At 37.1% G+C, this 26003-nt stretch overlaps 1 protein-coding gene across 1 annotated transcript; it reads left to right on the top strand.

Annotated features, from left to right (window-relative positions):
- Positions 1-21338: 21338 nt before the first annotated feature.
- LOC125488757 lies at positions 21339-22984 on the top strand. Its single transcript, XM_048622139.1, has 2 exons — positions 21339-22333; positions 22702-22984. Exons 1-2 carry the CDS (start codon positions 21368-21370, stop codon positions 22705-22707), a joined length of 972 nt encoding a protein of 323 aa, XP_048478096.1. The 5' UTR covers positions 21339-21367; the 3' UTR covers positions 22708-22984.
- Positions 22985-26003: the final 3019 nt, after the last annotated feature.

Genomic DNA, 26003 nt, shown 5'->3' with positions numbered 1-26003 from the left:
ATCTATTACCTAGAAATCTATGCATTATAAATTTATAGATTCAAATATTTATCTACTGATATACTCATCAGTAGCTTATGGGTCACAGTTGGTTTTCTCTCCACCATGCGATAGTAAACACATCTCACAATGTTTAACTAGGTTTCAGATAGGCTCAGACTACATAATAGACGCATTTTTCCTGAAATAAAAATGACATATTATGTATCTAGCCTATCTGAAACCTAGTCATTTCTGCATGATGATATTACAACTGAGGCGCGCGGGCGACTCACTCTATTTATATAGGCACCCGCACCTTGCAAACTAAAGGTGGAGAGAAAAATGGACTTTATTTAACTGTCACTGTGACCCTTATGATGCCGAACACGGAGAAAGTCGAAACGCCATATCTCACAATGTTTAACTAGGTTTCAGATAGGCTAGATACATAATATGTCATTTTTATTTCAGGAAAAATGCGTCTATTATAGTAATCTAAAGCTAATGCTTTTATGTAGTCATCATTGACTGACTCTATTCTGGTGCCGTTCAATAATTTATTTACGTCTCGGCACCAGTTACAAATAAAAAACCTACATGTTAAATCAATCACAAAATCTTTTAAATTTTTGTGATCTTTACAATTATTTATCAGATTTAATTCACAAATAGAATAAATTGTAGTTTTACAATAATTTTTGATCTCTTTCATATTGCTTTTACTAGCTAATATATTGTACACTATGTCCTGCATATCTGAAAATAATTTTAGAAGTGGCTCAGAAGGATAAGACAATTCGACAAATATTCATTCTTCTTTTCAGTATCATATAAATATTTTTTGCATTCTTGGCAATTTTTAAATATTTTTGTTTTAGCTTGCCGTAATATGTAACCAGTCACGTAATTTAATTGGGAATTTATTTTAGGATCCTTTTTTTTTACGTCAAAGCCAACGAATTTACAATTCAAATCTTCAAATTCTACATGATGTGTATTTTGCGGTAACACCTCGCCTTGCTCTTTTTCTATAAACAAATTTTTCATAGATTCAAAATTTTTACAAAAATCTTTTTCGCAATTTGCCCCTCGTGAATAGTTATTTATGTTTGAAACTAACAGAGAGGCAAAAGCAGATTCAAAGCCAGTGGGGCTTGGCGAGGTGTTACGGTATCCGTGGCTTCGTATTCCTCCAAAAAAAAAATCTAATGGATCCTGATTAAAATGGCGCATCCAAATTTATTTAAAATTATATTCATTAAATAATTTACTTTTTAAATATTCCATATTATCCAAAGTGCGGATCCAGTTACATATTGACGGCACACTACCTTCCTTTCCTTCTTTGGTAACAAATTTCATAGTACGAAGTATTTTTTTTGCTTGTGACCAAACTTTACTGTGTTCTGATTTAGGAGTCACCGGTCCCAGGAGAGTCTTCCTACGTCGTTTAGTGTAGTTTTCAAATGATCCATTAATTGAGTCAAATAAATTATCAAAAAATAGTAAAACATCAGCAGTTTCTTCGCATTCTTTAGGAATAATTTCTTTTTCTGATAGTACGAAAGTTAATTTTTAATACAAATAAACAAATATATTTACCATTATCCTAAAAAATCTAAATTAATTAGAACGAAGTAGTACAATGATGGGCTGTGTCACCCCCTTTCTGCAATATCATGTTGGTGATATCACCAACATGTTGGTTCTGTATTTTGCCTTAAGCACTCTTCCCTGGTTTCATTTATTAAGTAATTTATCGCACTTACATTTGTCGTGCCTTGATCACACACAGTTGCTAATACTTTTAGCCCACTTTTGCAACTCTGAAATAACATTTTTGATCAAAGTTTTTAATTCAATCTTTGGAGTGGTACCACTACAAAATGTGTAAACAAGTGGTTGTTTGTAGTTTTTTATTACCCTAAGCATGAATACTAATGCGTGATCGGCATTTTTTCTTTTTATTTCACACCCATTACTTACAAACCCATTTATTGAATCCTTTCTCCTGTTAAAGTTTGGAGTGATTGATATTTCATCAAACAATAGCATGCATAATTTTTCATCGTCTGTCATTGACACCACTCTTTTTTTAACTGGGAAAATATATTTTTGTTAATCCCCGGCTTTATTCCTGCTTTTGATATAAGCCTGGTCAGTGTGAGCGGTGATGGCAGAATAAAAATTGTACTAAGCCACCTGTAAGCACGCGGTCCTTGTTTGTATAGACTCAAGGCCATAGTTTTTTCCTCTAATGTAAACCTCCTTCCCATTTTTTCCTTACTGATTTCTCTAAACTGCATGACAGTAAAAATTGCCGCAAGTGTTGTAAACTGTTTTAATCATTTCTGGAATGTGATATTTTCACTCAATCTTAGAGCTTTCTTGAGTCGTGCTGCATAACCATCTTTTTTTTGTGTTAATTTTTTTATAAGTTTTTTTCAGCTGAGTAGCACTCTAATCTCCTGGTTGCTCTGAAAATAAGATAGGTAATAAAATATTGTGTTGCATGGTAGGACATGAACCTTAAGGGGATATTTAAAAAAAACCATTTGTGTGAGCCAGGTGCAGGTACTTACAACCCCGGAAAGAATAGAACATCTAAAATATACATGTCGCACCTTTAGTACAGTATCGACACAACTCGAAAAACCAACTTTTTGGGGAAAACGTGAAAAACTAAAATGGACTAAGTGATTTTTTACTTATTTGCCTCTGGTGTCTAACTTTTAGAATTTATGTTTATGGAATTTGGTACACATGTACTTAGATATATTGCGCTTTAGTATTCACTACAAAAACAAGAAAAAATATTATATTTGTTTATAAAAATTGGGGTTGAAAAAACTCTTTCGAGTTCGGTCACTCATGCATGCACAAAATAAAATTTTGTGTTTGCTGGCATTTTCAGAACTAACTCGAATTATCAAAGTAACATTTACTTTTGACATAGCCATTTTGTAGAGCAGTGAGTTTTTTAAGTCGGTCTAGCTCAAAAAGTCAATATCCCAAACTTTCGAGTTGTGTCGTTACTGTACTAAAGGTGCGATGTGTAGGAAAGAAGAGAGAAAATACATACGTTTCTTTATCCTTCGAGATGCTCTTTTATGTGTAGATGCCAAAGTTTTGGGAACAGGTACATCAGTGGCATTTTCATACAATGTACCTGAAAAACAAAAAATATATATTAATTAAAACACATGTTACACTATATTTTCTTCTTCTTCTTCAATCCTGCTACTCCTCCGAGGAGTCTAGGGCTGACACTAGGCGCTTCCATCCTTCTCTGTCGTGGGCCAGCAAGTTGAGCTCTGGCCACGACTTCGCTTTCTCTTGGGCCTCGCTGAATATGGACCGCTTCCAAGTATGAGCTGGTCATTATATTTAAAATGTAAAAACAAAAACTTAAGTTTAAGGGTTAAAGGATGATTGACTGATTGTTCTGCATTATCCTGCAAAGACTGATGTTATTTCTTTTGATTAAGTGCCTATTCTAGTTTTACCAATATTTATGTATACAGGGTTATTTGCAAGTAGACCTGATCCTTTCAGGAGGTGATAGAGAAAGGCATTTCCAGTCGATTATACTCTATAATGCATTATCCGAAACTTAACCATTTCTAAGATATTTAATATTTAAAGATTTTTTGAATTTTTGCCAAAATTTCATGTTCAAAACCGAAAATAAAAAAACTAGCCATATTTCAATACTTTTTTTGTTTGTTTCGGATTAGTAACATCTTAATAAACTAATTAAAATAATCAAATGTGCATTATTCGACTTAAATTTGACACAATACCTCAAAATAGATAAACATTTTTTTTAAATATTCGAAACCTAAAAACTAATAAGTTAAATTAAAAAAGAATTTTATAGAACAATTTTTTGTGCACTTCAGCTTAAAAACATTGTCAACTTATACGCTTTCAAATGAGACATTTCAATATCAAATCGATTTAGGTATCACCAAGATATGGCCAAAACAATCAGAGAAGGCGGAGAAAACATGTTCATCCAAAGCGTAGCGGAGCGGAGCGTTTTCAACACAGTTCAAACATGTACCTGTATGACATATTTATATGTCAGTTCACCGAGAATGTATGGCACATGACATTATACAGGGTGGCCCAAAGAGTGACGTCCAAAGGAAAATGTTTGATTCCTTAGATCACGGGGTTAAGTCAAAAAAGTGACAAATTTAAAAAATATGACATTTGTCAAAAGGTTCAACATGTAAAAAAAAGTAATGTGACATCTGTCAAAAAGTGACATCTGAATGAAACAGAGAAGCGTATAGGCGACTTAAAGAAAATTTCTTGCGTAGATGTAGGTTGTGAATTGCTATGGGAGGTCGCCATTTTGAAAATTTATTGTGAGTAAATGTGTAAAATAATTATTTGAGTTTATTTACTTATTACTAATAATACAATTATCTCATAAATCTTACTACTCAGACTAAAACATTTTACTAAGAATTTACATTCAAAAATGTAACTTAAATAAAAATAATAGTAAATAATTTTATTTTCCCTTTAATTTGATACATTTTCTTACTTAATTAGTGTTGGGTTTTATAAGTAAAACCAGTGGATTAAAAGGATTGTAAAGATATATTGAAGAATAGTTTTCACACGACACAGGAAGGTATTGGTGGAAGTACTAAGTGACTTTTCTATTGACATAATAATCTACTATAGACAATAGAACTAAACCATTGGTTGAGTTTACAAACTCTTTTCAACACTTTCCCTTAAACCAACCAATAGTTATAATGCCTGAACTCATATCCCTAAGTATTTCACACTAAATAATAAGCCTCAGGAAATACATGAGTTACACTAAGTTATGTTACATAAAATGTTCACCAACATAACAACAATAAACATAAACAGTTAAAACTTAAACATCCAACAATAAACAGTTAACGAATCTATTATGTTTCATAATAGGCAGAGGCTTTGTCAATAGATCCGCTGGCATTTCATCAGTTGGACAATATTTCAACTGCACCGCATTTTCTGACACAACTTGTCTAATAAAATGATGCCTAACATCAATATGTTTAGTTCTCGAATGGTACATTTGGTTGACACTTAACTTTTGAGCAGATTGGTTATCGTTATACATAGTTACACAAACATTGATACCTAACAATTCATGTAAGAAAGAGCGAATAAACAACGCTTCCTTACAGGCATCAGACAGTGCCATGTATTCGGCTTCAGTACTGCTGAGAGCCACCGTTTTCTGCTTTCGACTTTCCCATGAGACTAAGTTATTACCAATTTTGAATACATACCCTGTGTATGACTTCCTATCCACTTCACTAGCTGCCCAATCAGCGTCCACGTAGGCAGTGAGACTTAGTCCATTCTTCTCAAACGTCAAACAATGATTAATTGTACCTTTCAAATAGCGTAGGACACGCTTTGCAGCTTTCCAGTGAACTTCAGCATAGCTTTGATTGAACTGGCTCAATGAACTCACGGCATATGCAATGTCCGGCCTGGTACATACTGCAACATACATACGGCAACCAATTAAATTTCTATAGTTAAAGTTACCTAATTTCTCAGCTTTATGAAGTTTCAGTCCAGCTTCCATGGGAGTACTAGCTGGCTTGCAATCCGACATCTGGAATTTATTCAGAACCGTCTGAATATAGTTCGACTGGTCCAGAGTAATCCTGCCATCCTTGTTTGTAATCTTCATACCTAGTATGTGGTGCGCTGCACCCAAGTCTCTCATGGCGAACTCCTTCATAAGCTTGTCTTTCAGCTTCTTCTTTTCTTCAGCAGAACATGACGTAAACAGTAATATGTCATCAACGTAAATACTGATTATCATCGGCTTTCCCTGATGCGATTTGAAATAAACACATGGTTCTGTACTTACTCTCTTAAAACCGAAGTTTTGAGTCAAAGCAGTATCTAACTTATCATACCATGACTTCGCAGCTTGCTTGAGTCCATAAATGGCCTTATTAAGTTTGTATACCTTTCCATTTCCTCCTTTTATTTCAAATCCTTCAGGTTGCTCCATATAAACCTGCTCCTTTAAATCTCCATTCAGGAAAGCAGTAATTACATCCATATGGTCAATCTCCATATTATATTCTGCAGCAATAGCTAACAACATTCGTATCGTTGAATATCTTACGACCGGAGCAAACGTTTCTTCATAATCGACGCCATAGGTTTGCGTATAGCCCTTCGCAACTAGCCTGGCTTTGTATCGAAGAATTTCTCCATCAAGCCCCCTTTTCCTTTTGAACACCCATTTACATTTCACTGCTTTGTGATTAGCCGGCCTATCAACTAGAGTCCAACAGTTATTCTTCTTAAAAGAATCATACTCATCTGACATAGCAGCTCTCCATTGCTCAGCCTCGCTTCCACTCATTGCCTCTCGAACGGTGGTCGGCTCGTCAGTGGCAGAACTCTGCATGTCGCAGTTGAAGGCGGCAAACTCAGCACTCTCTTCATAGTCCGTGTCTTCTTCCAGTGAAGAATTTCCTGGAACGTACGTCGAATCCAACGGATCATCTATTTCACCAGATGTTTCAGCATCCTCAGAGTCATCTTTTGAATTATTATCAATCACTGAATCGGAATTTATGTCATCAGATTGATTTAATCCCTCAACAGATGGCTCTGTAGATTGCTCATTACACTCAGACAAACTACTATTAGAGTCATTCATGTTAGGTGGCGGGCTTTGCATGAATATCATATTCATGTCAACTTTATCATCATGTGACAATTCCTTAGTTTTAAATTTATCCTCTAGGAATACCACATCCCTCGCTATTGTGAATTTACGAGGATCAGTTGGGTCTATCAGTCTGTACCCCTTTGTTTCCGTACAGTACCCAACAAATCTCCATAGCTTGCTCTTTGAATCTAGTTTCTTTCGATTCTTTACTAAAGCATACGCTATACATCCAAAAACTCTAAGATTTTTGAGGTCTACCTTCTTATTTGTCCACGCTTCCTCAGGAGTAGCACCCATAACAGCTCTGGTTGGGCTTCGATTCTTCAGGTACACAGCGGTGTTCACTGCTTCAGCCCAAAACTCCATGCCCAAGCCAGCTTGCTGCATCATGCAGCGGGCTGCCTCCATCACAGTTCGGTTTGCTCGTTCAACCACTCCGTTCTGAGCAGGCGAATGCGGCACTGTCGTCTGGTGCCGTATTCCAGCCTCTTTGAGAAACTTCTGAAACTGAGAATTGACAAATTCACCACCTCCGTCACTTCTTAGGATTTTTATTTTTCGCTCGGTTTGGTTCTCTACCAACGCCTTGAAATGTCGAAAACTTTCAAATGTTTCATTTTTAGTTTTTAAAAAATAAACATAAGTTTTCCTTGTAAAATCATCTATAAACAGCAAGAAGTATCTTGCTCCACTGAACGACGGCTTCTGCATAGGCCCACACAAATCCGTGTGTACTAAGCCAAGTACCTCCTCAGCCCTACTAGATGACTTCGATGGGAAAGGTAGTCTAGATTGCTTCCCCTCAATGCAAGCCACACATGACTTATAATCAGCACTATCATACTTAATTCCACTAGCCATACCTCTATTCAGGAGACCCATGCTCCTAGAGTTTAGGTGACCCAGCCGCTGATGCCACACCTCTTGAGATACCTTGGAACCCGATGAAGCCAAGGACGCAGACTGCTGCACTTCCTCCTTCATATTGCCATTCCCTTGAGATGCCTTGCGGCTAGTTGAAGTTGAGGAAACACACTTCTTAGATTCCTCCTTCATCGCACCATCCTGTGAACATACTAAAGTATTACCTAACCCCAAGCTAGATAACGGTGGCTCTCTAGCTACTTTCGATGCTATCTTACACTGCTCTCTGACACCTACAATGTCGAGCCGGTAAACACCATTAATCTGAGTAGCGCTACCTAGAAACTCACCGTCAGCATTAGTTATTTTACAGTGCTCTTTAGTAAATACAACTTTATGGCCCTTTCTTGTCATTGCACTCACCGACAGTAAATTTGTGGTTAGTTGTGGTACAAAATAGACATCACTTATTGTCCTTAAGCAACCACCCTTAAGTTGCACCTTGACCTGACCCATTCCCGCGGTATTGATACAGTCTCCGTTTGCGATCTTCACAGTACCCTGTTTATCCGATACAAAGTTGTACATAACTGACCGATCATTGCACATGTGATCCGTCGCGCCTGAATCAATATACCACTGTTTTTCACTCACAACACTAACACTTAGCGCCGTTAACAGAGCTGAATGGTCTGTGCTTCCTTCCTTGTCCTCGCCTTGCCCCGACTTGCCTCCAGACGTCACCAGTGGACAGTTCCGCATCAGGTGACCAGCCTCCTGGCACGTGAAGCACTTCTTCACCAGTGCCGAAGCTGATGTAGTATCCTGATTGTCCTCCCGTCTGTGGTCTTCCTGCAGCAACTTTGCCTTCACAGTCCCGCTGGCCAGTTTTATATTGCCATGCAACTGCTCTATAAAGGCTAAATTCGAACTCGACATTGTTTAGTTTTTAACAATTTCGTTTTCACAATAACAACTGCGCCGGCCGGCTTCGGCTCCCGGACAAATTTTCAATCTGTGATACTTCGTGTGATATTTCAAAAATCTTACTACCAATTGGTCCTGGGCCCATAACCTGTTGGGTTTTATAAGTAAAACCAGTGGATTAAAAGGATTGTAAAGATATATTGAAGAATAGTTTTCACACGACACAGGAAGGTATTGGTGGAAGTACTAAGTGACTTTTCTATTGACATAATAATCTACTATAGACAATAGAACTAAACCATTGGTTGAGTTTACAAACTCTTTTCAACAATTAGTCCTTAGTAATGACATAACAGGAATATTTCAACATTCTGAAACAATTTATGTATTAGGTAATTTCCACCCAAGTACCTTGGAAGGCTTTTTTCTGCAAATAATACCCCATTAAGCAATAGTTTATTTTTATGTAATTTTGGAACCTTTCGGAGTTTTTAAAATTAATAAGGGACCATGAGAATATCTTTTTCAATTTTTAATTTCAAGTTGAAAATTCAGAGCAGTCTAGCTCTATCGTAAAATTCCAACTTTCGATAAAAAACTAAAGATAAAGAACTTAAGAGGATGACACAAAAATAAAAAATACCTTAAAAAGTTATCCAAAAAAATAATAAAACATAATTAATCCACTGAGTTCTACGAAAATTGACCTCTGCTGCTGACTGCTCTGAATTTTCAACTTGAAATTAAAAATTGAAAAAGATATTCTCATGGTCCCTTATTAATTTTAAAAAACTCCGCAAGGTTCCAAAATTGCATAAAAATAAAAATAAACTATTGCTTAATGGGGTATTATTTGCAGAAAAAAGCCTTCAGAGGTACCTGGGTGGAAATTACCTAATTAGTAAATTGGTTCAGAAAGTTGAAATATTCCTGTTAGGTCATAATTAAGGACTAATTAAGTTAGAAAATGTATCAAATTAAAGGGAAAATTAATTTATTTACTACTATTTTTATTTAAGTTACATTTTTGAATGTAAATTCTTATAAAAATGTTTTAGTCTGAGTAGTAAGATTTATGAGATAATTGCATTATTAATAATAAGTAAATAAACTCAAATAATTATTTTACACATTTACTCACGATAAATTTTCAAAATGGCGACCTCCCATAGCAATACACAACCTACATCTACGCAAGAAATTTTCTTTAAGTTGGATTTGTACGATACATTTCATCGCAATTATATTTCTCCAAGATGCTACAATGGCTTACAGTTAAAATAAAAATAATACTTACGGGTCACGTTACAACATGGTACACAGCATTTATAGGCTGAAGCCTTCTCCCAAGCAGCAAGGAACTGGTTCCAAATCAGCAGCAAAGTCGAACACAGAAAGGAGAATAAATCGGAGTCCGGGTGATAGCTAGGGTCGTCGAATATAGCAGAGGAAACAGGCTCCAATAACAGATGCACGGTCAAACAGCAAGCAGAGATCGGAGTCCGAAGAATAGCAAGGGTCTTTAGTAATATCTGGAGCAGTAGTGGAGCACATTCAGGTCACTTATAACAAGAAAACGGGAATGAATCGACCATTTTAAATTAACGACAGAGATAGGTTAAATACGTTCCTATACAGCAGTTACTGCATATTGCGAGCTTATATTATTTGCTTATATACTGAATCATTGAAAATTACAAATTGAACAATTAGCTTACAAATATGATTAATTGTGAAAAAAAATCATACCCAAAATTACTGGTTATATTTCGTTTATACAAAATTTGTCATGGTTTCTATTTTACTAAAAGTTCATTCAAAATGTTTGTGCATGGAATGGAACATTGTCTTGACACATAATTTACAGTGTTGCTATAATAAAAAAAATATAAGCTCCACTGTAAAAAATTCAATTACCGCCATCTGGTGATACAGAAATAAACAAATTTCATTGAATATTTCTTCATACAAAACGCGTTGAATGAAGTGATAAGACCCTGGCAGAGAGAGTTTCCTGAACGCTTCGTTTCTTTAGACTTCTCTCCCGGCGCCGGAGGCGCAGGGGGCACGGATCCAATTTCCATTGAAATCGGTAAAGCTAAACAAAAGATTTTCGCTTCTGTCGTTAGGGGAAATTCGTCCCCAACTAAAAAGCCATCTCGGTTTTAAAGATGGTAAATTAAATTAAAATAATATTTATAAGTAGAGCTATTAGCTACTGACACAGTCAGTAATGTTAATATTTATTTAATATTTTCACTCTTCTTCTTCTTATCGTGTCGACGACAAACCAACAAAGTCGCTAAATAATACAATATACATGCCCAGAACTAGGCCACTGATACTGCACCGCTGGTAGCGGTCATGAGCTCTTCCCACGTACAGGTGTAGGGACACGCGGGGCATGAAGTAAGGTGCACCATAGTTTGTGGCGCTTCACCAAGCAGTTCAGATTTTGTGCATCCGTGAATCCCCACCTAGCCATATTGTCCTTACTACGACCGACCTGTGTTCGAAGTCGGTTTAAAGACTTCCAGGTCTCCCAAGGCAATTTATGTCCAGGTGGGAGGTTCTCTGACAGCTGCACAAATGGGGTTGGAAGGGACACTTTTTGACGCCAGAGAGCACACCTCGCTTGCGCTTGGCCAGTGTTCAGTGGATCAACACATTTCATAATTCGGCACGTTTCATTAAGTGCAATCCACCAGTTTGGCGTGGGCAGATTTTCACTTGAAATATATGAAACACCAACCCAAACAGATAACCAAAACAGGACTGATATTTTAAGAAAAAGAAAGGCTCCTGAGCTTAACCAATTGTAAAGTAAAATCTAATTCCTATTATAATTAGAATATCATTAAAACTTTTTACATTATTAATAAATGTCTGACTTTTTCAGTTCAGGGAAAAAAACATCCCATAAAAAACAATACTTGTCAAAAAAACCAAGTCTCGTAACTCAGTTGTTCTCACAACTTTTTACCGTAGAACAACTGAGTTACGAGACTTGGTTTTTTTGACAAGTACCTATTGTTTTTGATGGGATCTCATTTATTTTTGTATTTTGTAGACAGTTCTACTTTTTTTCTTTTCGGTAAGTACCTTCTAGGTACGTAGTACGTAGGTGCGTTAACTCAGTTTGGTAGGTACCTACCTACATAAATCGCAAACTTGAGGTAAGAATCAAGAATCTTTATTTTTGGCTACGTAATGTACCTAATGAATAAACGTAACTTTGATACTTCGTACTGCATCAAATTTCCCTAATTCAATTTCAACCTTAGTTTCCAATACACAAAGTTCATTGTACAGTCAAGTGCAATTAATCCTGATCCCCTATATAGCTATAACTACTACCCTCCTACTTAGGCGCCACCTTTGTGAAAGAACCTTGAACCACATAAACCTTGTTTCGCTACTAAGACTTGTGCGTGTGTGTTAAAAGATGGCGCTAATTTGATAAATATCGACCTTTATTAATTTAAGCGCCATCTTAGAACAAATATTGGAACTAGCGTCATAAAATTCATGCCCGAATATGACACATGTGTTGTTCACTTTTAACTATTGCAAGCCAGCCCCGTGTGATACGAAATGATGGCATTTTTCACTCAACGACATAGTTGTCAATGTGGTCTAATCGTTAAACTATTCGGTTTTCATTATGGAGGTTGAGGGTTCGAATCTCGGGGACTTCTTTTAAACATTTTAATGTTTTTTGTGAAGTATTATAAATACTGTGTAGATTATAATTATACTATCATCGTCATAATATTTTATGGCCAAAAATAAAAAAAACATAAATTAAAAAAACTTTATTTAACTAGGTAAACAAAGTATTACCTATCAGTCTTTAAGCATACAGAATTATGAAACAAAAGTGAATTAATTTAGAAATTTGTAGAATAACAACAATAAGAACCAACATGTTACTAAATTTCACAATTAACATCTTATGTTGTTTACTACAATTACATTATTATACTTAAATAAAGAGAACCAACATAATAAACACAAAGAGATGTCAATAATTGTGAGAAATACCTACAGGTTGTGCAAAAGTGGTAAGTAACTAAATTTCTCACAATTTACATCTCTTTATGTTTTCTACAATGAAATAAATACCTAATATTTTAATGGGTAGCCGTCATTGGCTATAATTTGTTCTAAGCGGTTTTTCATGTGCATGACCATATTCCAGCACCCATCACTATTGCGCATTAATTCCCAGCTGGATAAGACTTCGTCCTGTAGATTCTGCTTAGTCTTAACTTCACTTGTGTCCCAATTTAAAACCATTTGACCCCACAAGTTTTCAATAGGATTCAAATCAGGACTTTTACTTGGCCAATTTATAACTGTAATGTCATTTTGAGTAGCAGCCATTCCTTCACAATGCGAGCGCAGTGCACTGAGCTATTATCTTAAATAAGATAAATCTGGCCTTCAGGATTAGCAACGCGAACTGAAGGCAGCATATCATATTTTAATATTTCCAAGTATCTTTGGCTTGTCATGCGTCCACCGATTTCAACCAGTTCTCCTGGGCCCATAGATGACATCCATCCCCAGTAACCTTAAAAAAACAATATTATTAATATCAATACATTATAACATAAATATGATATAATAGAACTATGTATATTTTTCTATAGATGTTACCTAACTACCTAATATTGTAAACTACTTAAAGAAAAATTATATAATAGGCATTACTATAACTAAAATACGAACCCAATGTTATTCTGCCACTCGCCCTATTAGGCAAAAGATTTTTTGGTTCATATCGTTCGTTAGGTTTCCTCCATAAAAATTTACGACCATCTCTGTCTGATTTAAAAGTTTTTTCATCAGTAAATATGACAATTTCATTTCCCCAGTCAAAATTGAGATATTCTCTGGCAAATCTTACTCTATTTTGCCGATGCTCATCAGTAAGAGGTATCTTTTTTGCTGGCTTATAATTATGAATTCCTGCAGCATGAAGGTGCCTTCGAACTGTATGTAGGGAAACGCCATGCTCTTGCGCAGTCGATCTAGTCGTTGCGAACGGAGATTCAGTATGAACCCTTACAATATCACGGTGACGCGGTATTACTCGTAGATGCTGGTATTAATAATGATGATAGAGGCATACCGGGACTACCTATGTACTGAAAAACTCGATCTAATACGCGGTTATTCGGGTTTTAAAACCCAAAAATGATAAGAGTGAAAAATACGAATATTTCAGTAACTATTTAGATTTGATGTATGAAATTTTGCTATAATGTATGTCTTAATATGTGTATTCCATGCATGCTATTGAAATTTAATTGTATCGCATAGTTATATTTTAATAATATTTTTTGTGATTTTCGGAACCCGGATAAAGTGAAACTTTAGGATTTTTTTTAAAAATAAACTAGAAGTGATAGAAACTTCGGAGTTTTACTTAAGTGTTTAAAATGACGAAAACTATAAGATTTTGCAAAAAAACCGAGATGACACAAAAATTGGGTTCATAAAACACTGTGCGCTGTGACTCATCAGTATAGACTCCAGGAGGTCGCCCTTGGCGAATAAATTTCACCTCACCCGTTTCCTGATACCGTCTAATCCATAAACGGACTGTATTTCGCTATAATAAAAATATAACATATCAATCGTCAATCAATTATACCTAGGGGTAATCCGATGATGATGATAATAATAAGATACTTTATAATTCTCAAAAAAATGTTGAGGATAAAATAAATACTCACGGCAATACCTTAATTTCTTTATAACTCTTATTCTGTTCCCACAGAACTACAATTTTAGTTCTCAAAAAACTATTAAGGTGAACCATCGTATCAAATATAAAAATGTAAAGGGGAATCAAATTGCACTTTTAACTCAATCACTTTGCTCAACACAATAGAACATTAGTCGTAAAAAATATTCAAAGAGTTATCAAAACTTGAAAATACCCTCTGCGCTTATTATGTGCTAATACTGCTAATGGACCGTAACATATTCACTAATTCGACCATGTGATTAACAGACACCATAGCTCAGTGGTTACGACGCCAGACTTGAGTCTGGCAGTCAGTGAGAGCGCGGGTTCGATCCTCGCCTAAGCTCCTAATTCCTTTAAGTTTGTTTTTGATAATAAATAATATAATAAGTAAGTGTTAAAAATTTGATCGTTGAAATTATGAGGGAGAAATAGGAATTCTCCTAAGAATAGTCTACGAATGATACGAGACGCGATACCAGCGCCACTGCCCATGACGCGAGGACTATCGCAACATAAAAATACACAGACTTGGCTTTGCGAAGTTAGAAAATTAGAAATTGCAACCAACTACCGCAACATACCTCACACCGACAAATTGGCTTTGCGTAGTTTTAATTTCTATTTGAAATGCAGGGGGTCAGGATTAATTGCACTTGACTGTACATTAAGAAAATTTGACTATAAGTGGTAGCACTGGTAGCCTGATGTGCTTTGTCCGTAGGTAGGTAATCCATCCTTTGCGGATTTAATTTGCATGACGGGAATTTTTTGCTCGTTTTGACAGGGGCACTACCGTGCGCCTATATTTACTTGGTACAGTGATTATGAAATTATTTAAGCAGTTATGTACCTATCTATAACTATCTTAATAAACCAAAGTTTCCAGCAAAACATTTTCCCGGACCTACTAAAATTAGCATTAATTACCCCCATTCACAAAAAAGATGACCCTACAAACCCAAATTATTACAGACCCATAGCGCTTTTACCTACCTTTTCCAAAGTTTTTGAAAGAGCAATGTACAATAGAGTAAATAGTTATCTTGAAAAATATAACATCCTTGACGATAGCCAAAATGGCTTTCGGAAATCGCGATCAACTACGTTAGCAGTTTACAAATACGTTCAATCGGCTCTACAACAAATAAATGATAAGAAATATGCAGTAGGGTTGCTGCTGGATATGTCAAAAGCGTATGATAAAGTTTCACACTCCATACTTTTATCTAAATTAAATGGTATGGGAATCCGTGGGAAAGCATATCATTGGTTTCAATCATATTTAAGAGAGAGGAAACAAATAGTTCAAATAGAACATCACAATAATAGTACAGTTGAAATAAAAAAAATCCAGTCAAAAGAAAGAACTCTCACTTGTTCAATCCCGCAAGGTAGCGTCTTGGGATGCATCCTGTTCCTTGCATATATAAACGATCTCCCAAAAAATTTAAATAAAGAAAATACTTTGCCGATCTCGTTTGCGGATGATGTATCAATATTACTGAAAATCGATAACCCAAGCCAGGTAAATACCACATTAGAACAGACGCTTACGAATGTTACTAACTGGCTTGAAGATCATAATCTTCAAATAAATTACACTAAAACAAAAATTATGGAGTTTCGACCGTACACTAAAATTCCTTTAGAAATTAATATAAATTATAAAAATATAAATTTAGAAACAGTAACAAAATTTAATCTGCTTGGAATATATTTAGACTCAAATCTTAATTGGAAAACCCACATTGAACACATAAAATTAAAATTAAATAAATTTACATACGCACTTTTTCAATTAAAATATACCACAGATACAAAAACGGCTCTATCAGCTTATTATGCATATGCCTATTCCTGGCTTAGATACGGAGTAATGCTCTGGGGTAATAGTGTCAAATCTAATGAAATATTTATATTACAAAAAAAATGTATCAGAATATTAGCTCAGATAGATAATACAGAAAGTTGCAGACCATATTTTAAAAAATTTAACATATTAACATTACCCTCGTTATATCTTGAAGATATATGTACATTTGTTTTCAAACATAAACACATCTTTCCTAGAGTCGAACAAACCCACAATATAAACACTCGTCACAAAAAAAGACTTTATCTCCCATTACATAGATTAAAAATGCTTTCCAACAGCCCTTATCACATGTCTATCAAAATATATAGTAAATTACCTTTGCATATTCAAGAAATAACCCATGAAAAATTATTTAAAAACGAGCTAAAATCATATCTTGTCCAGGGATGTTTTTATTCAATAGATGAATTTATGAATGTATAATAATAATAATGCAAATAGTGTATAATCTCGTATAATTATAAGACATTATAATTGTATACATCGTTTTTTTTTTTTTTTGTATTATAATAATTTAAATTATATAAATTGCATGCCCTCAATTGCTACACCTGAAAAAGGTTACTAAGTTGTAAGTGCCTAGTATTAAGAATATAACACCATGTACACACTTAGTATGCAATAAATCATTTGAATTTGAATATAAAACTGGACCAAAATTGAAAAATTTTACTCGAGTTGGTGGGGGCACTGCCGTGCCCCCAAATATTTTAGATTTCCCTTGTTTCATACACCAAACACTACTTATATTCCAAATTTGAAGCTTCTAGGTCTGCTAGAAGTGCCTTAGAATTTTTATGATCGGTGAGTGAGTGAGTCAGTGACAAAATTAAGAAACTTTGACCCGTTATAATTCTTAAACTACTGGTTCAAATCTAATGAAATTTGAAATATACCGTGTCTTTACAATGCCTGCATGGTTAGTGAAAATTCAGTCTTCTAGTTTTATCCACAACGAAGTTACAGGGGGTCGAAAATGGCCTGAATTGCTTCGAGAAAAGGACGGTACGGCCGTGCCGCTTTTTTGCTCGACTTGGTGGGGCTGCCGTGCCCCCAGATTTGAACTTAAGGTTCAAAGAGCTCACCTATGAGAAATTAGACCGATAGTTGCAAAAGCTGTCATTATTGACTGAAATGGAACAAAAAAGAAAAATACATGAATTGGAATTGGAAGAAAATGTTAGCTCAAAACATAATTATTTAACGAGAAAATGCGTAATAAAGAGCACTCATGGAATTAAAAATATGAAATGAAACACATCAATAAATGAAATGTAAATACAGGGTTATTTGCAAGTAGACCTGATCCTTTCAGGAGGTGATAGAGGAAGGCATTTCTAGTCGATTATACCCTATAATGCATTATCCGAAACTTAACCATTTCAAAGATATTTAATATTTAAAGATTTTTTTAAATTTATGCCAAAATTTCATGTTTAAAACCGAAAATAAAAAAAAGTAGCCATATTTCAATACTTTTTTTGTTTGTTTAGCATTAGTAACATCTTAATAAACTAATTAAACTAATCAAATGTGCATTATTCGACTTAAATTAGACACAATACCTCAAAATAGATAAACATTTTTAAAAAATATTCACAACCTAAAAACAAATAAGAACGATATTTCAATATCAAATCGATTTAGGTATCACCAAGATATGATCAAAACAATCAGAGAAATATCTTTGAAATGGTTAAGTTTCGGATAATGCATTATAGGGTATAATCGACTAGAAATGCCTTCCTCTATCACCTCCTGAAAGGATCAGGTCTACTTAACGTAGATTATATACCGGCACTAGGTAGACATGCATTTATCACAGCAACGTTAAACATAAAGAAACCAAAGTTCACTCCTAAATTTATGACCATTCGACCGCTAAGCGATATACTTTGGAACTACTTCAACAATGACCTAAATAACTTAAATTGGGAAAGTATAATGCAATGTGATGACATAAATAGTATGGTGGACGCTTTCAATAACTTGATTCTACAATTATTTGATCTTCATGCGCCAGAAAAAAATATATGTATCAGGGATCCCGGATACCCGTGGATCACCGAGAATATAAAATATATGATGTATTTGCGAAACGAAGCCTTCAAAAAATATAAATTAACTAGGTCTGAAGTTAATAAAAATTACTACCTTGACTTAAAAAAATTGGTTATTTCTACATTAGACAAGGAAAAACGCGCCTACTATGAGTTTTACATTAATAATAATAGTAAAAACTCGGCGACACTGTGGAAAAATTTAAAAAAAACAGTACTGCGAAGTCATAAGTCGACTGACCTACCACCACAATTTAATGATCCGGACGCCATAAATACACACTTTTTAAATTTGCCTTCGAAGGAGGAACTAAATTTTGCTGACTTAGCATATTTTGAAAGTAACAGATTTGGTGATTCCAAATTCCAAATTAAACCTGTAGATAGCAAAACAGTACAAAAATTCATTAATATATTAAAATCTAACGCACAAGGCATCGATCGTATATCTCTTAAAATGCTTTGCCTCACTCTTCCGCGAACGCTGGACGTCATAACGTATATTATAAATTACTCACTAATGAACTATACATTCCCGCAACTATGGAAAACTGCCATCATAAAACCTATACCTAAGACATCGTGTCCCTCTACTGTTAATGAATTAAGGCCGATAAGTATACTAGCTTGCCTGTCTAAAATATTAGAAAAAGTTGTATGCGATCAGATGAGCCAATATATTGAATGCAATAACATTCTCCCTACTGTCCAGTCCGGGTTTAGGAAGTTTCGCAGTACAACAACGGCTCTCCTCGATGTAGTCGATGATATACTCTGTTCGCAAGATAAAGGTCAGGGCACTATTTTAACGCTATTAGACTTCTCGCGTGCCTTCGATACTATTAGCGTCCCTCGCCTACTGGCCAAACTGACCTACTATGGATTTGAAGCCGATACAGTAAGGTGGTTCTATAGCTATCTTAGCCAACGATCACAAATTGTAAAACTTACCAATATTAATGGCGAAACGAAAATTTCCTCAGCTAGTCAAGTGACCAGAGGAGTCCCACAAGGGTCTATACTTGGACCTATTCTATTTATTCTGTACGCCTGTGATATAGTAGACTGCATAAAAAACTGTAAATATCATATCTATGCAGACGACCTACAGATATACCTATCATGTGTCCCAGATGGCACTACAGATACAGTAACATTAATAAATGAGGATTTAAACCAAATAGTAGCATGGTCTAAAAGTAATTCGCTCTTACTGAATCCCACCAAATCACAGTTTCTTATAATAGGATCAAAACAACAAGTTTCAAAAATAAAAGCCAATAACCCCGATATAAAGGTAGCTGGCGAGTCAATCCAAATGGTAAGTGAAGCTAAAAACCTCGGCATTTACTTTGACTCTAACCTGCGCTTCGAGAAACATGTTTTAAATTTAGTGTCAAACTGCTTTTATAGATTAAAAATTCTTTATCGTATAAGACCCTACATAAAAACTGAGATTCGTGAGCAGTTATGTGAAAGTTTAGTTTTATCTAAATTAAATTATGCTGACACAGTATACGGTCCTTGCATCTATGGTAAAACACAGCGTCTTTTACAGCGAGTGCAAAACGCTTGTGCCCGATACTGCTACACCATCCCTGCTCGTAGTCACGTTACTCCGTACCTCATAAGATCAAAGTTATTGAAATTGGCAAGCCGTCGGCACCTTCACTTTGCCTTCCTTCTATTTGGGATTATACAGAAACGGCTGCCCGAATATCTGTTTAATAAACTACGGTGGTCACGTGACCTCAACTCTCACCGAACCAGGGCATCCTCCTATCTGCTTCTAACCCCTCAGCATAAATCAGCATCGTTTGCGGGAAGCTTCTCCTTTAACTCCACACACTGTTGGAATAAATTGGATCCTGGATTGCGCGACCTGAAAACCGTAAAATCGTTTAAGTCTAAGTTAAAAACAATTCTGCTAACAAAACAACAGTCGACCCATCTACGGGTATAGTAGTCGTAGTTATGGAGAAGTTTGCAGGTTTTCTATGACATTGCTCTAGTGATTATTATAACTACTTTAACACACATTTTAACTAAACCCAATATTATTATAGGAGGCGTTAGTTCAAGTGACTATTTGAATTGGGCAGTAAAAAAATAAATAAATAAATAAATAAATAATACTGGTAGGTACTTACACTAGTTTTCTTCGCAACACACAAATGGACTCCCGCGGCATAATATAATCTTCCATTATTGTACATATTTTCTTATCTCCAAAATCATCCCATTTTTTGCAACACAGCTAATGTTCACAGCTACCTTCAATATGAATACCTTCTGAAAGAAACATAAAATCAAGGTAACAAAGTAAAACCACAATGCCATGTATGTAAGTAACGAATTTATTTAGTAATTACATACCTTTAGTCTATGACTTCATTCCCAATATCCATCGTAAAATTGAATTATTCATTACACAAAAATATACCACTCGCCTACAGATTCACTACATGATATTTCTAACTACGTTTTAAATCACAATCATATATTTATTTACAGTTTATGGCACAGTGTGGGCGCAGCACGGCGGCAGCGTAGGCACTGAAAGCCTTTTACAGCCGCGTGAGGCACTCGGGGCCGCTGAAAACACGAACCGCTTATGCGTGTGAAGTACCCCGGGTGACCTTGGTTCACAGCTGCCGGCCGTGCACTTGCCATAACTACCTATTTATACATAAATATACAATACTACGTCAGTGGCATCATAAAGGGAAGCGGCTGAAAATCAGCGCGGTAGTAGGTAATATATTATCTTCTACCGCCTTAGCTGAGCCGCCGTCCGTTTCGGTGCCAGACAACGCACACATATCCTCTAATTTATTTCTTTTGTTTAGTCATAATGTCTTTGTGTTCATTTATTACTGTTTTTCATTATGTTTTCTTTTTTTTTCTGTGTGTGTGCGATGGCACGGAATAAACGTTTTTATTATTATTATTATTATTATTACTGTAGTGTATGTAATGTAGGTAGATATAGATTAGTAATAAAGGAGCTTGTGTGGGTAGGGGCCATATATGATTCATTCTGGAATAAACCGTAATGTACATAAGACGTTGTTTAATTTACTTCATTGGCTAACGAGGATTTTCAACGATATCGCGGAAGCATTTCAGTATAAGTAATTAGAATTATTTACGAATCAGCTGGGCATCGAGTCACAACAATGTCGGTGGGGAGAATCGGCGAGTTTGATGTCGCGAGTGGCAACTGGGCGAGGTACGTGGAGCGATTGGAAATGTATTTCCAAATCAACAAAATTGAAGAAAAGGATCGAGTGCCTATGCTTATCACGGTCATTGGTGATACGGCGTACGCGCTATTGAGCGATTTATTAAGCCCAGGGAAGCCATCATCAACAAAATACAATGTAATTGTTTCCACGTTGAAAGATCACCTGCAACCAAAGGTTTCCATAATGGCGGAGCGTTACCGGTTCAGACAAAGGAGGCAATCGTGCGGCGAAAGTGTTAAAGATTATTACACGGAGCTTAAAAAGTTATCAAGTGAGTGTGATTTCGGTGCTAACTTAGAGGACAATTTACGGGACCAGTTAGTATGTGGTTTAAAAAGTGACGTAATTAGACAACGACTTTTTGCGGAGGACAGTCTGAGTTTCAGCCAAGCTGTTAAGATTGCGTGTTCACTGGAGGCGGCGGAGCGCGATGCGGCGTCGGTGGAGGTCATGGGTGCAGGGGGCGGCGGCGCCTCAGCCCATAGCAACAGCGCGGTACATGCGCTGACGTCATCGCGGGCGCGCGGGCCATCCGGCTCGGCGGCGCAGGGCTCCTACGGCCGCGGGCCTAGTGGGGCGCGGAGATGGGCTTCGCCGGACACGGCTCGAAGTGCTGATCAATCAGCTCAGTGTGAGGCGTGCGGCGCACGCAGCCACGGGATAAAAGACTGTCGATTCAGAAGGGCAATCTGCAGTAAATGCGGTAAAGAAGGCCACCTACGGCGTGTATGCCCCGCGTGGGCGGAGCGCGCCGGACACAGATGGGCGGGAAACAGAGGATACAAACAGAGCAAATCTCTGCATCATCTAGATGAAGGAGTACCCGCCCAGGAAGAGGATGACTCAGCAGAATGTGAAGAGGAGTTAAACCAACTCTGCTTGAGTGGCTACAAGCCGGTGAGTTTACCCATAAATGTAGATGGCCATAGATTACGTATGGAATTAGATACAGGATCGGCCATAAGTTGTATCAGTAAGGAAACATATGATTCCTTGTTTAGTAATAGGCAGTTGGAAAGCTATAATTTAGTTTTAAAATTCTATGATGGTAGCAGAGTACGTCCCTTAGGTTTAATTAAGCCTAATGTTAAATGGGGCAACATAACAAAACAATTAGAGCTCTTTGTAATTGAAGGTGGTACTACATCGCTATTGGGCAGGCATTGGTTAACTGAGTTGAAGGTGCCTTTGTTAACAAGCACAGATATGGTTGAACAATGTAATCAATTGGCAGATGGTAAAGAATTGAACATGTTACTTTCCAGACATAAGGAGCTATTCAGCGGCGGACTGGGTAGATTCACTGGCGGGAAGGTGAGGCTGCGGGTGCGGGAGGACGCGGTGCCGGTGTTCTGCCGCGCGCGCCCGCTGCCTTTCGCGCTCAAGGAGCGCGTGGACGCCGAGCTCGACGCCATGCTGCGGGACGGCGTCATCGAGCCGGTGGACTGCTCGGACTGGGCCACGCCGCTGGTGCCGGTGAGTAAGGCGGACGGTGGACTTAGAATATGCGCGGATTATAAAATCACGCTTAACCCTGCCTTGTTGGTCGATAGATACCCGTTGCCTAGGTTCGATGACTTATTAATGACCTTGAATAAGTCGGTTATATTCAGTAAATGCGATTTATCCCAAGCGTACAATCAGCTGGAACTCGATGAGTCAGCAAAATATACGGTAGTAAACACACATAGAGGTCTCTATAGGTACAAACGGCTCGTGTATGGCCTATCATCCAGTTCGGGGATATTTCAGCGGACCCTTTCAAATTTGCTAAAAGGCATTCCTTTCACGGGGGTTTTCATCGATGACGTCATCGTAGGAGGTAGGAATATTGAGGAACATCTAAAATCGTTAGAGGAGGTCCTGCGTAGATTGTCAGAAAATGGGTTAAAATTGAAGAAAAATAAATGCGAGTTTATGGTGGACGAGGTGAAATACCTCGGATATATAATATCAAAAGACGGTATCAAAACCGATCCGGAGAAGGTTAAAGCAATGGTGGAGATGGCGCCACCAGAAAACGTAGCCGAATTAAGGTCATTCTTGGGTCTGGTTAATTTTTATGGCAAATTTATCAAAAATATGAGTCAGATATTAGCACCATTGTATGAATTATTAAAAAAAGATGTTAGTTGGGTATGGAGTACTAGGTGCAAGGAGGCTTTTGATACAATTAAAAGGGTCCTAGCTAGCTCGGAGGTATTAGCACACTACGATGAGGATAAACCGTTAATCTTAACGTGCGACGCAAGCGGGCAGGGGGTAGGCGGAGTGCTCACGCAGCCGGGCGCGCGCGGGGAGCGCCCCGTCGCGTACATGTCTAGGACGCTTAGCGACGCGGAAAAAAAATTACGCTCAGATACAGCGGGAAGCTTTAGCGATTATAGTCAGCCTTAAAAAGTTTCACCAATATCTGTACGGTAGAAAGTTTTTACTTAGAACGGATCACAAACCATTAGTTAGTATTTTTGGATCAAAATCCGGCGTACCACCTATGGCCGCGAGTAGATTACAAAGGTGGGCGGTCATACTTTCGGCTTATAGCTATGACATTGAGTATGTCACAACGAAAGAAAATATAGCAGACGGTTTTTCGCGATTACCATTAAAGGTTAAAGAATATCCTAACAATCAGATACCCGAGCAAACCTACTTACATCAAGTACAAGACGCATTATTATTAGATGCTTCATTGATTAAAAGGGAGACGGCCAGGGACCCAATTTTGAGCAGAGTCGTTAGTTTTATAAACGACGGCTGGCCGCAGGAGATTGAAATTCAAAGCGTGAAACCTTATTTCAATCGCAGGAACGAACTTTATGTAGAAATGGGTTGCATTATGTGGGGCCACAGAGTGGTCGTCCCTGAAAGCTGTAAAAAAAAAGTGTTAGCAGAGTTACACGAGCCACATATGGGAATCGTTAAAACCAAAAGTATAGCGCGTAGTTATGTATGGTGGCCGGGGGTGGATGAAGGTGTCGAGGCGACGTGTCGCGCCTGCGCGGTGTGCGCGGCCGAGAGCGACGCGCCGCGCGCGCACCAGCCGAGCCCGTGGCCTTGGCACGGCCGGCCGTGGACCAGGCTCCATGTTGATTACATGGGTCCAATATTCAATCAGTTGTACTTAGTGGTAGTCGATGCTACCTCTAAATGGATGGAAATCTTTGCGGTGCCTAGCACTGGCGCGACGCACGCCATTGAGAAGTTAAGTCAACTTTTTGCGCAATTTGGGTTGTGTAAACAAATCATTTCCGATAACGGCCCGCCATTCTCGAGCACTGAGTTCGAATTATTCACAAGGTCAAACGGGATAGACCACATATTTTCCGCACCTTATCATCCCGCTTCAAACGGGGCTGCCGAGAATGCGGTTAAAACGCTTAAGAAAGTTATAAAAAAGGCGAAATTGGAAAATTCGAATGTATCAATGGCATTACAGAAGTTTTTACTACATTATCGTAACACCGAGCATTGCACAACGGGGGATAGCCCAGCGCAAATTTTAATGGGGCGTTCGTTGAGAACTAGACTTGATGTAATAAAGCCAGATAGGGAAAAAAAGGTGTTGAGAGCTCAGCGTAGTCAGGTCGAGGGTGCAGGGGGTAGTGTCAGGGAGCTAAAGGCAGGCGATACAGTATGGTGTAGGCAATACCAACCGGGTAAAAAGTGGGTTGCGGGGGAAGTGTCAGAGAGGTTAGGCACTACTGACTATACTGTCCGTAGGGAAGATGGTTCTGAGACACATAGACATATTGACCAACTAAGGCAGAGGTCGTCCTTAAGTGTTGCACCTCCGCCTTGCGATCCGGTTCGGCGTCGTGATTCAGGGCCGAGGGTGAGCGGTGCCTGCGACTATAGTCCTTCGCTAAGTGATAGCATTGATAACACGGATCACACGGTTACAAAATCGCCTACGCCTAGTACAACAGTGAATCTACCACAGTCTCCGCCTACCGCGAAACCTATACGAAGTACTCGTAATCAGAATCCTGTATATAAATAATGGTTTAGTATTATATATGTATAACAAGTAGTAAGTAAGTATAATAGTTAAGTTTAGTGATCACTTAAGTATATGATTAAATTTAATTAAGTAAGTTTGTTAAGAGTATACTGTTATTTAAGTGGAGAGGATTGTAGTGTATGTAATGTAGGTAGATATAGATTAGTAATAAATAGGGCGTGCAAAACCGGAAGGTTTTCAAAACCGGTTTTGAATTTTCGGTTTTCAGCCTCAAAACCGGGTAACCGGTTTTTCACCGGTTTTGATATTACTTAAATATTTTTTGTCATACAGTACTAATTAAACAAGGAACCCATATTCTTAGATAGAGATATCCACAAAACATACGAATAAAACATTTTTTATGATATACTTACCTATTTTTAATCAACCATATGAAAAATTAATAATTTAGTGAACAGGAAAAAAAGTTAAATAAGAATTATCATAGTATACTTACTGTTATCACATTTAAAAAAAAGTGTGTGGCACCTTAATGGTGTTTTTATATCGTTCTGTTATCATCAATAATTGTATATTTTAAACATACAGGCAGATTTTGAA

The sequence above is a fragment of the Plutella xylostella genome, chromosome 7 (assembly GCF_932276165.1).
Source record: "Plutella xylostella chromosome 7, ilPluXylo3.1, whole genome shotgun sequence".
NCBI lineage: Eukaryota > Metazoa > Arthropoda > Insecta > Lepidoptera > Plutellidae > Plutella > Plutella xylostella.
The sequence above is the reverse complement of the archived record's forward strand: the minus strand, read 5'-3'. Positions and strand labels throughout refer to the sequence as shown.